Raw genomic sequence first — 15,570 nt, 5'->3', positions numbered from 1 at the left:
TGGTCTGGCGCACTGTTGCGTCGCGTAGAGTGACGTCACGGACAGTCAAAACCGATCTGAGTGTTTGGAGCTGTTCAGACTCAGACGCATGCGATCTGAAACTACCTCCTGAATGTGGTTTCGATCAGATTTGCAAAAATCGGATTTCATGTGATTTGTGACTGTTCAGACTACAAAAGAGCCATCCAGTTTCAATCTGGATGGGCAAAAAATCGGATTTGGGCTGGCAGTCTGAATGCGGCCTTAGTAAATGACCAGCAAAATAACTGGGGCATTTTTTTGGATGCCACGCTGTTTTCCCTGAGGTCTAAAGTTCACACCACAACCAAACATACCCCGTTTCAATTCATGTATGGAAGGGAAGCATGCTTCCCATCAGAGGTTCCTGCTGAGTTGCCGGTGAGTGTTTGGAGTTTTCTCTATACAATCACTGAGATGTAATCAAATGCAATGGTGTGTGTGTGTGTGTGTCTAATGTATAAAGTTGCCTATTGTTAGTTGATGATATTGGCACTATTATCTATACTATTTGTACTTCGCTACAGTACAAATAGTTTTGCAGTAGGCCTATTTTCTGTATCAACTGCCTCAACATTTGATGTTGTTGTATACAAACATTACTCAAAATATGCCAAGGTTGCTGTTGGACAACCCAGTGAAAATAATTGGTTGTAGTTTGTGTTCTTTCAAATTGCGGCTCACATGCAATCTTAAGTATTTGTTGTTGTTGTTGTTGTAACTTGCCTAACTTTAATTTGCATAAATTGCTTCTAATATTACAAAGTAAATTAAATTTTCATGCAATGCATCAGATTTTCCATGTTGTAATTGTTAAACTGAATATGAAAAATAAGCCGAAGTGATACCTCTTCTCTGAATAGACAAGCTAAGCCAGTGTGCAGCTGTTAGCCAGTGAAAATAGCGCGGAGTAGCGAGTCTTCACTTTGTTAGACAATCTTTGTCAGTGCACTGCTGTAGCTGGAAAGTTTCTTTGCTTTTTGGCTAGTGCTGTGCCGGTGCAGTTGTTATTATGTCAAATTCCGCGTAAAAATTAGATTGTTTTATTTGGCAAATTCCGCGATTCCGTCCGCAATTCTGTGATCGATAAGTTGACCCCACCCCCTTAAAAAAAAACTCATCGGATCTGCACGATTCACACAAGTCACCCAAATGGCCACGAAAAAAGCGAGTTGCGCTTTTCGGCGCGCTGTTTGCATCCCTACCCACACAGAGTTCAGTGCCACAAAAAAGCAGGCTCAGGAAGAAGTGAAGAAGTCTGTGGAAGACAATGTGCAAAAAGGGCAAGAGAAGCAGGCGGCAGCACATGCCAAAAGAATTAATAAAAAATATAAAGAGGTAAATTACAAAGCAGGGGATGAAGTCCTCCTGCTCAATATGAGAAAGCGTGGGAGGAAAGGTGGAAGGCTTCAGCCAGACTTTTCAGGTCCTTATATTATTCAAGACATCTGTGGAAAACGTGTCACATTACAAAATTCTGATGGCAAATACCCAATACAATGTTGATCACATCAAGCCGTACCGGAGGCCTGAGACAAAAGATTTTGTGGCAGCAGAACGCCAGGTGAATGAGCCACAAACAGCCACAAGATCATCAGTAATAGTTTTTGCCAAAAAAAAACTGAAGCTCACATCACCGTGATAACAGAGTCAACCCCTGTTAAGTTCCCACCTGAGACTCCGTCCGCGCAGAGACTCAGTACACAAGATGAAGGTGGCTTTTTAAAAAAATATTTGTTCTTGACCATTTGGTCATCTGTTGCCAGTTTGGCCATCATACCAGGTTAATGGATGCATGACTGGGGTTAGCCTGTAACAGTTGGTCCATGTTTAACCTTTAAGGCTGAATGTTAGAAGGATATATGTTCTAAAGGATGTTTGACTCCATAAAATATAATGTGTAATCTTACATTATAATAGAACACATTCTTTTTTTATGGAATGTCGGAAACCTTTCACCCTTAAAGGTTAATGACCTATTCATTTTTGGCCCGTTGGCCTTGAGCCATTTCTACAGGAAACACTGTAGACTGACATAACTAACATAAATCATAATGTTCTTTTAGTAAACAGGCTTTGGATGGCAAAAGACAATGGGCGTGTGGAGGCAGTGGTTGGACCTTATAAGCTGTTTGATACATCATTTAGGACACTGCATGGCACAGAATGGCTGTGGGATGAGGTAAGAGCTATTTTTGTTAGAAACACTGCTACAAGCAGATAGTAATTATATCTCATTATGCATGAACATTCCTTTGCCCACATTTTAGGTAATTGATGCATACTTGCAATGCTGCACTGGGGAACACAAGGTAAGTAAGAATTACATATTCCAGGTTATCATACATGGTCCTATTATATATACTGTATCTATATATTGTGTGTGTGTGTGTTTGTTTTCATGTATTTGCTTTTAACAGAAACCTGTGTACCACATGGATGCCGTTGTTTCAACAGCACTATTTTCGGGAAGGTTCCGTAGCCTCAGTAAGGTAATGAATGTATTCTAAAGTTAGTGAATGTTCACTAAGATTGTTCGTATTTAACTTGCAATAAAACTTCATACAGATGAAATTTCCAGTTGAGGACATGTGGTTGTTCCCATTTGTATTTTTCTGCGCACTGGATTCTTGTGGTATGTGCTCACCCTACATTTTGTTTGTCAATACTGTTTTTTTTTTTTTTAAGGACTGTTTTGTTTAAGTGACTGTATTTTGTATTTTTTAAGATTGTTAACATCCCCACAAGGACCCTGGTCCTAATAAATCCAATGGGCAATGAGGGTTATTATGAAAGAAAAGTTCTCCGCAACTGGAGGTATTTATGATTCTAAAGTAATGATATGCAAGATGATCATGTCTGGCTAGATGGTAACTGGTTCTGATTCTGTCTTAACCAGGAACTTTCTAAGATTGATGAGGAGGTCTGAAGAGTCGTGGCAGGTGCAGACTCTGCAGCATCACAAACAGCAAGATTCCAGTAGCTGCGGAGTTTTGGTGCTGAAGGTATTAAAATAAATAATTCTAATTTGGTCATTGGTTTGAAAAGCTGAAAAAATAAAACGGATTAACCCCCCATGTCTCTGCTGTACACACCACCATATTAACATGAATGTAGACAAGGGATATGGAGGAATGGATGATTGTCATAAGAGTTTGTTTAGTGGAGTGATGGCTAAGGGGACACAACTTTTCTTGAAGTGTGCTTTTTTTCCAGTCCAGGGCTCTGTATCTGTGGCTAGATGGAAGTAGGGTGAAAAACTGGTTCAGGGGATGGTCAGGGCTGCTTGCTGTAGTACGGGCTAAGCGTTTGGTGGCTGTGTCATTTGCGTCTGTGAGGCTGGGGGTGGGAAGGTGTATTATCTTGGATACTAAGTGTGACATTTTAATGAGGTTGTTCTTGCTGGTGACAGGTAGTATGTTGAAGAAACAGGGGAAGCAGTAGAGTAGAAGGGGTTGGATGATGCTTTTGTATAGTGGCAGAAGGAGATGGGAGGCAACAGACAGTGATTTTAGTTTGCGTATGACGTACAGTCTCTGTTGTGCACATTTCTGTGTGATGGTGGCATGTTCATTGAAGGTTAGTCAGGGCATGGTGAGACCAAGATATTTGAAAGTGCTGACCTGTTCGACTTGTTGACCATGGATGGTGATGTGAGTAAATCTAGGGGGTGATTTTGATGCTTGAATGATCAGTTCTTTTGTTTTGTCAACATTAAGTTGGAGTTGGTTGAATTCCTCCTCCAGTTTGTCTTTACCTTCCGTTGTCTTTTTTGAAACTTGTGACTGCCTTTTTAAATGTGTACAAAAATGATGTATTCCAGTTTGCAGAGAGCTTCATTCTGACGGGTGAAGCAAGGGAGGTCCTGACCACCACTGAGGCAGTGAAGCAGTACAGAAGCCAGATAGCCTGTAACCTGCTAGAAAATCGGGGTAAGTATGAAGATGCTTGCATAGTCGGTAGCCACAATTTTGTAACTACAATACCAAATACATAAAGTTGGTGAAAGACCTGTCTTCCCAAAGCCTTTAGCATGTGGTCATGGGTACCATGAAATATGATTTTTGAATGATGTATATCTGTAGTGGCACATGCTCCAAAATGTAGAAGTGTATAAACAGCAGCTGTTAATAAAGGAATTAGCCAATGATGTCTACAATCCTGTCGATAGATACATAAAAATGAAGTGGTCTTAATTGTTTTTTTTCCTAGGGAACGCAAAAGATTATTGCGTGGTGTGCTCAATGCTAGAGAGCGATGCTGAACGCAGCATGATTAAAATGGTAAAGTGATCATGTAAAAATTATTGTAAAAGCATAAGTAGTAAGTAGTTGCGAGTGCTAAATAAATGTTTCTGTTCTTTAAGTGGAAATTCTTAGTTGCATAGGTGTAGTGATGTTCACGTTTTCAAATTGTATTGTTTTTATTATATTTTTGTCTCTCTAGATGCAGTGTGGGACATGTCTGTGGTGGGCCCATTTTGAATGTGTGCACTATACTGATGTGCACGCAGAATATTCTTGCAGTAAATGTTTGTAGCTGGGATGTTTATTGTGTAATTTTGTTTAAAATGCATCTTTTGACTTGGAATGTGTGTAAATAGTTGAATTTTAGTTTTTGAGAAATTTAGTTTTGTGACTTCTGATAATGTAAATAGTTAGTGTTATTTACTTGTTATTTATTTGTTATTTAATTGTTAAATTAAAATACTAATGTTTTCCATGTTATGTCTTCAGTTAAATTTGAAATATTCTTACACATTATTTGAAAGTAATCCATATAGGGATAGTTTAGAACAACCAAGTACATCTGTGTAAACATTTACTCTAATGAAGTCCGTTTGCATAGCCTATAGAACATGCTTACATAAATAATTACATAAAAATGCTTAGATAATAGTTATCAGAGAAGTTTATTCTGACATGGTCATTTCAATTTTCAAAACGTCCTACCTGTATATATCAATGTAGAAGCATATTCTGACGAGGCAATTTCAATTGTCAAAACATCCTACTTGTAGAGATCAATGTAGAAGCATATTCTGGCAAGGTAATTTGAATTGTTAGAATGTCCTACCTACATATTTCTATGTGGACGCATATTGTGACAGGGTAATTCCAATTTTCAAAACATCCTACTTGTAGAGATCAATGTAGAAGCATATTCTGGCAAGGTAATTTGAATTGTCAGAACATCCTACCTGCATATATTAATGTGGAAGCATATTCTGACAGGGTCATTACAACTGTCAGAACATCCTACCTGCATATATTAATGTGGAAGCATATTCTGACAAGGTCATTTGAATTGTCAGAATGTTCTACCTGCATATTTCCATGTGGAAGCATATTGTGACGGTAATTTCAATTGTCAAAACATCCTACTTGTAGAGATCAATGTAGAAGCATATTCTGACAAGGTAATTTCAATTGTCAGACCGTCCTACCCGCATATTTCAATGTAGAAGTATATTCTGACAAGGTAATTTCAATTGTCAAAACGTCCTGCATCTACATTTTATTTTTGACGAGGTCACTCAGTGTTTGATCATCCTAAAAAAAATAGCTTTTATTTATAAAACAGCTATATCAAAAATGAAACTGGAAGTGCAGGGTAGGATTTTCTGAGAGGGTAGCACACATCGGCAGATAAGTCTGTCAGTTCAACCTACGGTAGGACGTTTCGCGGAAGTAGGACGATTTGGCAGAACACCGGTTCGTTGAACGTCGAACGACCCATCACTAATGGAGAAACAGTAAGAAGTAGACCTACCAGAAGTTCCGCCACGTCCTAAAAGTCCCGCTCACTGCAGACCTCTGTCCCGAAATGGCAGCTCCGTACAGCAGGGCCTCCGCGCTGATGTAGAAAGTCTCTCCTCCCACGTCGCCAGAGGTGCAGCAGGGCTTTACCTGGTCGCCAAGTGCGCTATCTGGTATCCTCTCGTCCGTCTCTACTCCTCTGGTGCAGGCAGTCGGCTACAGACCAGGGGCCTATTCCATGAAAGTAGCTAAAGAAAGCTGCGCTTACGTGATATAGCCTGGCTTGAATTAGCGTCAACTTTCTCTAAAGCCTCCACCCGTTCCACTAACGCGATTCAGCCGCGTCAAGTCAGCGCTAATTCTAGCCACGTTTGAACAAGCCTCAAGTGCGCGCGTTCACGGGGCACATAAGCAGCCCAGAACAGTCGATTGTCGAAACGAACGTACAACTGTCTCAAAAGGAGGGGAAAAGGAGAGCCTCGACATTTTCAGCGGCGGAGCAGACACTGCTGATGGGACTGTATGAAGAATATAGAGAAATCATCACAAACAGGGCCGGATTTTGGCATAGGTGGTATAGGCAACTGCCTAGGGCGCCATCTGCTGGAGGGGCGCCGCTAGTGGCCAGGGGGGCGCCGGAAGCAGAATTGTTGACCGGCGCGACACCGTCGGGATATGGAAATCAAAAAACTGGAGAAGGAAGTAGGCTAAGTAGCCTATAAATTTAAACACAGCAGAAAGCCATGGTTTGGACTGTATTTAATGCTTTCATTCTTTGTCTTCACAGCTTGAACAAAATGATGATTATTGAGTTTGTTTTGTTGTTGTTTTTTTAATGGTTAATAGGCTAAATGATTTCAAAACTTAGGAATTTACATTACATATGAAATTATAGGTAGGCTACATGTAAAAATCCAAATATAAAGGGATCATTCAAAAAGTGGGATGACCATGAATCCAGTTGGGATTAACTGAAATATGTGTTCTTATGTCCCTCACCTATGTCAACTAATCTATTGGCTTCAGGCAGAATAGAGGCGGGTCATCGCAAATTGCGGGTGGGAAATAAAATAAGACGTCTTTTTTTTAATTTAACCTCATGTTCTTTTCAACCCTTTTATGTTCAACGCTTGTTGTTGCATTTGATGTATGACTTGTGCTATATGAATAAAATTTGATTGAGTAATTGATTGTTTATTCGGTTGATTTCGGAGACTGACAGTGATAACACATGATTTTCATTACGTTTATTTTTATTAAGTAAACACGTACATTCATGCTTGGTCACATTGTGGGAAATAGGCTAAGTCTGAATTTATATTTCCGAACACGGACATGGTGCTACATAATTAAATTTGAACTTAATTAAATTGAATATGTGATGCTGGGGCAACAATATAGACGTGACGGAGCCGTCATTTGGGGGTCTGTTTGCGTCTGTCGGACATTCTCTGACAGCAGCTGAGCTAAGCTTGGCTGTAAGCCTGCCACGGAGCAGGCTAGTTCTGCTGACTAAGTTGCCATGGTTATTGAGCTGCAACTCATATAAGCCACTTTGATGGAACGGAACTCTCACTTAAATTAGCGAGACTCATCGAAATAAGCCAGGCTATCCCGTTAGCCAGCTTGATGGAATAGGCCCCAGGGTGCTAGCTGGTTTTAGCGCCAAAGTTCAATGTCCACGGCGCTAGCTTGGCGGCTAACAACTAACGCTATCACTTAGCAGCTATTACCTTAGCGGCTATCAGCTTGGCCGAAAAAAACAAACAATAAACTTCAGCAAACTGAAATAAACTACGGCATTTAACTTAGCGCAGTGACAGTGACTCACTGTGACTTTATACTGCAGGGATACTTTTATCCAAACGCTTTCAACACCACAATAGTCCGTGTTTTATGTTCAGTTTCACACACCTTTTTTCTCCCGTATCCCTTTCTTCGTTTCTCTGCATGTCCGTTTTTTTTTTTGTTTTTGTTTTTGTTTTTGTTTTTTTACACCGCCCTCTCCCGGTCTCTTCTCTTACTCTGGCCAATGGCCACAGGTAACTCTGATTGACACTTCAAGCAACCAATAACACAAAACAAAAGTAAGGGTACAATCTGTTTTTGTTTTTGTTTTTGTTTTTTCACTATTATTTACAACTGCTTATTTTAACCACACATTAAACTTTTTTACTTCTTAGGAAATAAGAAATTACCTTAATTTTAGTTAATCATTTTCCCCTTTCTTGTTAAACTAAAGCATTTTCAATTTGATTTCCTTAATGAATATTCTCCATGTGGAGTTTTTAGGAACTAAATTGTTTATTTTAATCCCTTTTGATCCCTTTTTTACATCTGGGCTACAAGAGCATAAAAATACAGAATAATAGGAGGCCTCAGACACAACCCTGGGGGCCCCCACATGCGAGTGAGGCACAAGAAGAGACTCCACCGATCTGTACAGAGAAGGACCGCTTTGTCAGATAGGACATGAGCCATTCCAGTGCCACGTCACTGATGCCAACAACAGTTTTTAGAAGGTAGATAAAGATATTGTGGTCCACTGTGTCAAAAGATCAAGACCAAGAGGAAGTCAAACTGAATAACAATCTGCTATGGCATCAAGCAGTACATCATTGGAGACCTTGACCAGAGCAGTCTCAGATTGCAAAAACAAGATTGGAAATTTCCAAAAATCTCCATTCTTTGAATGGAGATTTATGAATTACCATTCATAAAAGAGATCAATTGAACTGAGACTTTTTTTTTTCTTCTAAAATCTTACTTAAAAATGACATCTTGGAGATGGGTCTAAAGGTAATTCTAAAGGGGGGATTCAGAGAAGAGATTTGGTGTGTTTAAAAAAAAGACTGTATAAAAGACCACTAAGGGGCAATCAACGTGTTTTGGCTTCACTTTTTGGGAGCTGTTGCTGTTTCAAATACTGCCACAATTGACACAGATAGTCTGCAGATCGTAGATATAAAGTGTTTTAAATGATGTTCAGATTGGTCAAACTGTAAGTCCGCTGTGATATTTTGCTGTAATTTAATACCATATTTCTGTAATTGATTCTTAACACTGTACTATTAATTCTCAATACTGTAATTTTGCTGTAATTTAATAATGTTATTACTGTAATTTTTACAATACTGCACAACATTTTTGTTTTTGGTATTGGATCAACCTTAACCCATGTATGTGACAATACACCTCAAACCTGGAGAATGATGTGTGAGTTTTTTCAGAATTTTATCACCAACATATTTACTGTTGTAAACATGTCATGTTGAAGCCAACACAGATGACATGGGATTTTATTGCCTCAACATATCAGAACTTATAAGGAAAACCAGGTCTCCCTAGTCACCTTCCCTTGGGATACAAATAGGGGTGAAGTCCCAGGATGTCCAAGTCCTACTTGTTAACAATGAGTCTATTCATACATGTGGCATGTTTTCAAATTCCTGTAAAGGCCACATTGAACGGAAGTCTGCTTATTGTGCTGGAACCCCTCCATTGCTCTTCATGGCTATATTCATTATCATTTGCTTATACAAAACAAAATGTTAATCTCTGAATCTATACTCATGAACTGAGAGCACATAGGTATTTGTTTTTCACTGCTGTCTCCAAGTTGTCTTTGAGGTGGGGTTGGTCATAAGGTCAATTGAGTTTTGTGTGAAAGTGTAGAATATCAACATGCCAAGAATATATCTCCAAAAGGTCCATCCTGCCAAGTCTTTGCAACAATAGACTATCTGAAAATTCACAATAACCCTTTAGACAAAAACCTCTGACCTTAACATTTACTCCTCCTTTCTTCTGTGCTCTGAGAAAAGCATGAAAGACCAGCGATTGTGTTTGGTATAATTGTCCCATTGAAAAGTCGTGCCCTTCGCCCAAGAATCAGAAGTTTGGTGGTTTGGCACCATATTTCGGCTCATAGGAAAACACCCACGTTTCTGGTGGGCTGCCCCACTGAGCTGTTGCAGGATGAGAGCCTGGACACCAAAATCATCCATATGTTCCTGACAGCTCCACTTCTCCATGCAAACACTTTAGCATCCATCATGTTGAGTGAAAGGCTAAGATTCAGAATTCAAATGTTAAAGGGATAGTTCACCCTTTTTGAAAATGTGTTATTGTTTCACTTACCTTCTAGCTGTTAAGTAGTTATGTATACAATGATATTAAGCTATTTTTGGAGTGGATTAAGGAAGATATTTTTCAGACTGTTAGCTGGGGGGAAGTCCACCTCAATGGCAGGAGGCTAACAGTTAGCATTGGAGCATCCAGCCAGTATCCAGCACTCAGTAACAATGAGAGGAAGAGAGCACCACTACTGCCCTACACAACAGCTGGGGGGAAGTGAAATAATATCATATACCAAATAATATCAAAATGGGCAAAGTATCCCTTTAATTAATCATTTTTAGTATCATCCAGTGCAGTCTGCATGTTCTGGATGTGTGGTGTTCAATACTGAACACAGGAAGGACACAATATTTAGTCTGTAAAGCCTTGTTTATTCAACATTGCTTTTAACGAATTGTCACTTTTCCTTTGTTTTATTCCTCTTTCATTTTTATTGTTCTTTTATTGTTGTCTCATTACTGTCATTGTAAAGCACTTTGAGCTACACTTCTGTATGAAAGGTGCGGCATAAATAAAATTGTTATTATTAGTAGTAGTATTATCAGTATTATTTGTATTAGTGTTAGTATTATCATTGCTGTTGTTGTTATTAAATTACAATTTTATACAGACATATAGCCATCACTGTTTGTTGATTTGTAGAGCAGTGCTATGACTGATGGTGGGATAGCAAGACAATGTGCCTGTGCACGTCTGTCTTTGTATGAATGGATCAGACAACCAGGAAAAAACCATGCACCCAAAGGTACAAATAAGTATGTTTTATTGTTTAGAAACACTTCACAGATTATATAAATATACAAATATACAAATTATTTACTAGATATGTACATGGAATTTTTCAGTGAAGAGAACCAAACTGGCCATGGAAAATGTTGTGGACAGTGTAATCCACTTGCTACAAGACTTTGGAAATGTTGCTTCTCCTGATGAAAAGTCCTTCAGTGGCGTAATCCCGTCTTCAGTGCAAAGGCTGAGGTGATTGTTCTCCCACAGAGCTACAGCTTAGATGTTGTGGGGGCGGCTGATGAGGTCACGGTCACTGCTGCTGGCTGGCTGGGAGTGTTGGGGCTCACACCATTGACCCTGAAACAAGAGATGCAAATGCACTGTTACCTCAAAGCAATGGAGATGCAATAAAACACATGTTGTCTTAGAGACTGTCAGCTTTCAGGTGAATGTGTCATCTGTCATCTGCAGTGGCAGCACAGCCAGGCTCCTCTTACCTGTCCTTACATCTCTGAAAGATCCGCTTGCCAAATGGGGACTCTAGATTCACACATTTCCTGGTATGCTTTGTCACAACACTGGAGAAGAGGAGAAGAACAGTGTTAGAGCCAGAGGACAGAGCGCAGCCCGAGAAAAGAATGACAATGACATGTCGACAGTTTTCACTGAGTTTGGCTAATTTACTCACATAAGCTCTGCCTTTGGACAGAAAGGACTTGAGTCGTATCCCTGACAATCCGTGATGAGTTTTGGGTTGATATAATTGATGGCACCATCCAGACATTTGCATCTAATTTTAGCTTGCCTTTGCCCTGTGTGGAATAAGGACAGATGATTGTTAGGGAAAGTTATGAAGTCAGAACGGAGCATTTGACAGGAGAATTCACTGTTTTAGTTCTACAGAGCCGCTCTGGAGGAAGATCTAAAACTGCAATCTGCACAGAACACAAAGCACACGCACACTAAGTCAGCATGTTAGTCATCTGTACAGTCACAGCATTGGAAACTATTTCACAACACAGCACCCTCAGGGCAACTTGGACCAGATACATGGCAGGAAAGACGAGTGAGTTTGATGTGACACACAGAATTGAACTTTGGCAGCGTGTTGGGTTGTCTAGTTCCCTGGACACTCATTTATGCACTAAAGGTGTAATTTAGGGAGCTGTTCTGCTATGGAAGTGAATGGAGAGATAAAACACACTGCAAAAAGTCAAAATCTTACCAGGATTATTTGTCTTATTTCAAGTAAAAATGTCTTATTTCTAGTCAAAATATCTCATTACACTTAAAATAAGAAATGATCAGCTCAGAAATAACTTGTCTTTAGACAATTTTCACTTGTTTCAAGTGAAAATCTACTTGAAACAAGTGAAAATTATCTTGAAACAAGAAACAAATTTTGCCAATGGAACAAGCAAATTTTTTCTCATAAAATGTGCTTGTTCCATTGGCAAAATTTGTTTCTTGTTTCAAGATAATTTTCACTTGTTTCAAGTAGATTTTCACTTGAAACAAGTGAAAATTGTCTAAAGACAAGTTATTTCTGAGCTGATCATTTCTTATTTTAAGTGTAATGAGATATTTTGACTAGAAATAAGACATTTTTACTTGAAATAAGACAAATAATCTTGGTAAGATTTTGACTTTTTGCAGTGCAGTGTTGTGGATGAGCAGCCCAGAGGAGCACAAAGGACAAAACACAAGTGTTTTAGCAGTGGACTGATATCACACCCAGGTAACAACATGAGCCAACACTCTCCTCAAGTTGATGTGAAGTGGAAATCTGCGCTGCTGCTCTGTATGAATGAAGTAAACGCCTCCTTACCTTGTACACAGAGGACAAGCAGGCAGGCCAGGAGGACGATGAGCGCTGACTTCATTGTGCCGGCTGTGGACTGATGCTGCCTGGGACTCTGCTGTGTCTTCAGTGTTCAGTCTGAGCCGCTGGGGTAGCAATGCTCTGGACCGAGTTTGTTCTCTCTTTTATACACTGACAACCGCCCCCACACACACATGCTGGCTGCTGTCCAAAAGACAGAGTGCTTTCACTCTCCGTTTTGTCTGGGCTCTGACACTCACTCTCTTCCTTCCTCAACTGGATTTCCCGGAATGACTCCGTCTTAGGCTGAAACAAGCTGTAGGTAACTGAAGTCAAAACGTGAGCAAACTGAATGAATGAATGAATACTGCCTGTGGTTTGACAAACACAAAAGGTAGACAGACAAAGACCGAGCAGAAACACAAGTCAAGGTGACACTAAAGGAAAAAACCTCACTGATCAAAGAATGTTCTGTAATTCCTAAAACATTAATCTGAGCCAAATCTACAAAGTAAATCCTCTTAGTGTTGAGTAAGTAGAATTATTCTTTTGAAATATTTGTCATGGCTGAGTGGGGCCAGTTGTGACAGTTTCACTTTCAGATGGTCTTTTCCTCTGACGGGAAATTCCCTCCTGCCTGGCCATGTGTCACACCACTGGGAATTGGCTGCATGCCAGAGACCTGCATGTGCTCATTCCTCCATACCTACACACACACCTTTTCTGATGGGATTTCTTTGGAATTTGAGGTGTTTAGCTGACACTCTCACTGTAAGCAGTAGGCCGGTTCTGAACTGAGAGGCAGCTAATTAGACGTACTCCTCCAGGACTTGCAGACCACAGATGATTCAGTCCCAGGTGTCTTAGCTGAGTAAGAGAGGAGTCAGTGTGTGTTGGGACACATTCCACCCTCAACATGTGTTTCCACCTCCAGGGGCCACACAGAGCACTAAAACTGGGCTAAACAGAGTCAAATGAACAGCATCAACGGGACTTTTCTGGAAAACAACGGTTTGGTTTTGATCCGTCACTTCCTGCAGACGGAGAAGGGTCCATCCCTGAATGTGCAGAGTCTGAGATGTGAGGGATGAGATACTCCTCTCTGCTGTAGCCTCACTTTCTGATGCCAGCTGTTCAGATGGCTGGATATTGTCCTCCGAAAAAGGCTGATTGTGTTTAGACCAATGCTGAAGATAAAGAAGGTGCCAGAATCCAGAAGTGTAAAGTAAATTACAAAAAAAAGTAAATACATCAAAACTATATTTACAATTAGTATAATTATGAATTTAAAATGAATGAAAATCACCTTGAAAATATTATAAGACAATTCCTAAATCATTGTTTCATTCGTTCATTTTCGAAACCACAAACCACATGGCTCACTGGGCAGAAGGCAGGGGAACACCCCAGACAGGTCACCAGTCCATCACAGGGCACAATTCCCAAATTAATTCAATAGCTAAATGGACATTAACATATTGAAAAACAAAATAGTTCTTTTTTTTTTTTTTTTTTTTTGTCTGAATGAAATATGATGAGGTCAGTTGAATACAGCTTCCAGTGAAAACAGGCTTATTTTGGAGAAGGGGAAGCAGAGCCAAGTGATTCATGGGTAAGTGCGTTGTTAACCTCGACACACAATATTGCTTCACCTTCAATTTGTGTTCCTCTTCTCAGGATTAAAATCTAAGAACTCACAACTTGTTTCTCTGTCAACTATTAGACAGAGAGAAAAAGAAAACTCTTTGCTGCAGCAACAGTGATGAGAGGTGCAGCAACACATCAGCAGACGAGGGAGGCAGGATGTTCCACAAAGTCACATGGATAGTCCAAATTTTTTTATTTATTGTCAGCTGTGCTTTGTCCACTGGTGTTTTCCCTTCTAATTTTTTTTGCATATTTTGAAAACTACAGAGAGACTGACTTCTATGGTGTAATTTTAATGCTTTTTTTGAAGTTTGGAAAGTGAAATGTTTCGAATTTAAGATTTGTTCCAGTAAGCCACACCCACTTTAACCAATCATAACCAAAATTTAAGCATCAACTGAAACATGAACTGGGATCATGTATTCGTGGATCTAGTAAGAACATATGTGGCTTAAAGTTTCTGAGATCCAGATGCTGTAAGTAGAAAAGGAAGGAAGAAATAAAAAAGAGAAAGTACCCCAAATAATGTACTGATCATTCATTTTACATGTGTGTGCTCTTTGAAACCTACCTAACGATAAGGAACAAATTAGTAGAAAGTAGAAATTAGTAAAAAGTCACTCGGAAATGATAAGCAAATCAGACAAAAAGACTAGAAAATGAGTTAAATATTATTGGAAAATCAGCAAAACGTTAGTAAAAATGACAAGAAAACTATAATTATTGTAAATATGCATTTTAAAAAATAAATTAATTACTCTAAGAAAACAAAGAAAATTATCATGAAATCACCTCAAAAATTGTAAATAAAAACGTGAAGTTGCAATAAAAGCAAAAAACACCCATGGGTCTATTTTCCTTCTAATTAATACACACATACCACATATTTTCATATCACACTGGTTTTAATTCAGACTTGATCATTAATAATACACCATCCTGTCCACAAACACAGCTACATTGCCATATCATCACATCCCAAAATCATTACAGTTGAAAGACTGAAAAGAACCGCTGCATCGTGACATGAAACAAGGGGTTGCTGTCAGATTCTGGGATCTAGTAAATATAGAGGCTCCACACCCTAAAAGTTTGAATACAGCAGAAACATCCTGCTTTCACCTCCACTATGTCAACAGGCTATCCATGAGGTTTTCCACTGATGTCACTTCCTTCCCCTGACTTGGAAATCCCAGGCCAGCGTCGGCTCTGGCACACGGCTGAGCCAGGACTGTTCAGCAGCGACTGAGCGGTCATGTCGCTGTAACAGGAAAAACACTAACCCAAAGGACTGTGGCCTGCTTTTAATCAGCCACTGACTTGTGTTAGCTTTTGGAAAGTTAGGCCAATAGTGATATCTTTGGACTGAAGCTGCCAGTAGCAAATATTGGGATTATATTCAAATTTGACATTTATATAGCAAAAAAAACGATCAGAAACAGAATTTAGACCACC

General features: G+C 39.5%; 1 protein-coding gene across 1 annotated transcript; it reads right to left on the bottom strand.

Annotated features, from left to right (window-relative positions):
- Positions 1–10,764: 10,764 nt before the first annotated feature.
- On the bottom strand, positions 10,765–12,577 carry LOC115365600 (interleukin-8-like). Its single transcript, XM_030060687.1, has 4 exons — positions 12,475–12,577; positions 11,335–11,458; positions 11,144–11,224; positions 10,765–11,003 (listed from the first exon to the last, which is right to left on the bottom strand). The coding sequence occupies exons 1-4, from the start codon at positions 12,527–12,529 to the stop codon at positions 10,916–10,918; spliced, it is 348 nt and encodes a 115-aa protein (XP_029916547.1). The 5' UTR covers positions 12,530–12,577; the 3' UTR covers positions 10,765–10,915.
- Positions 12,578–15,570: the final 2,993 nt, after the last annotated feature.

The sequence above is a fragment of the Myripristis murdjan genome, chromosome 9 (assembly GCF_902150065.1).
Source record: "Myripristis murdjan chromosome 9, fMyrMur1.1, whole genome shotgun sequence".
NCBI lineage: Eukaryota > Metazoa > Chordata > Actinopteri > Holocentriformes > Holocentridae > Myripristis > Myripristis murdjan.
This window is presented reverse-complemented; position numbering and strand designations above follow the sequence as displayed.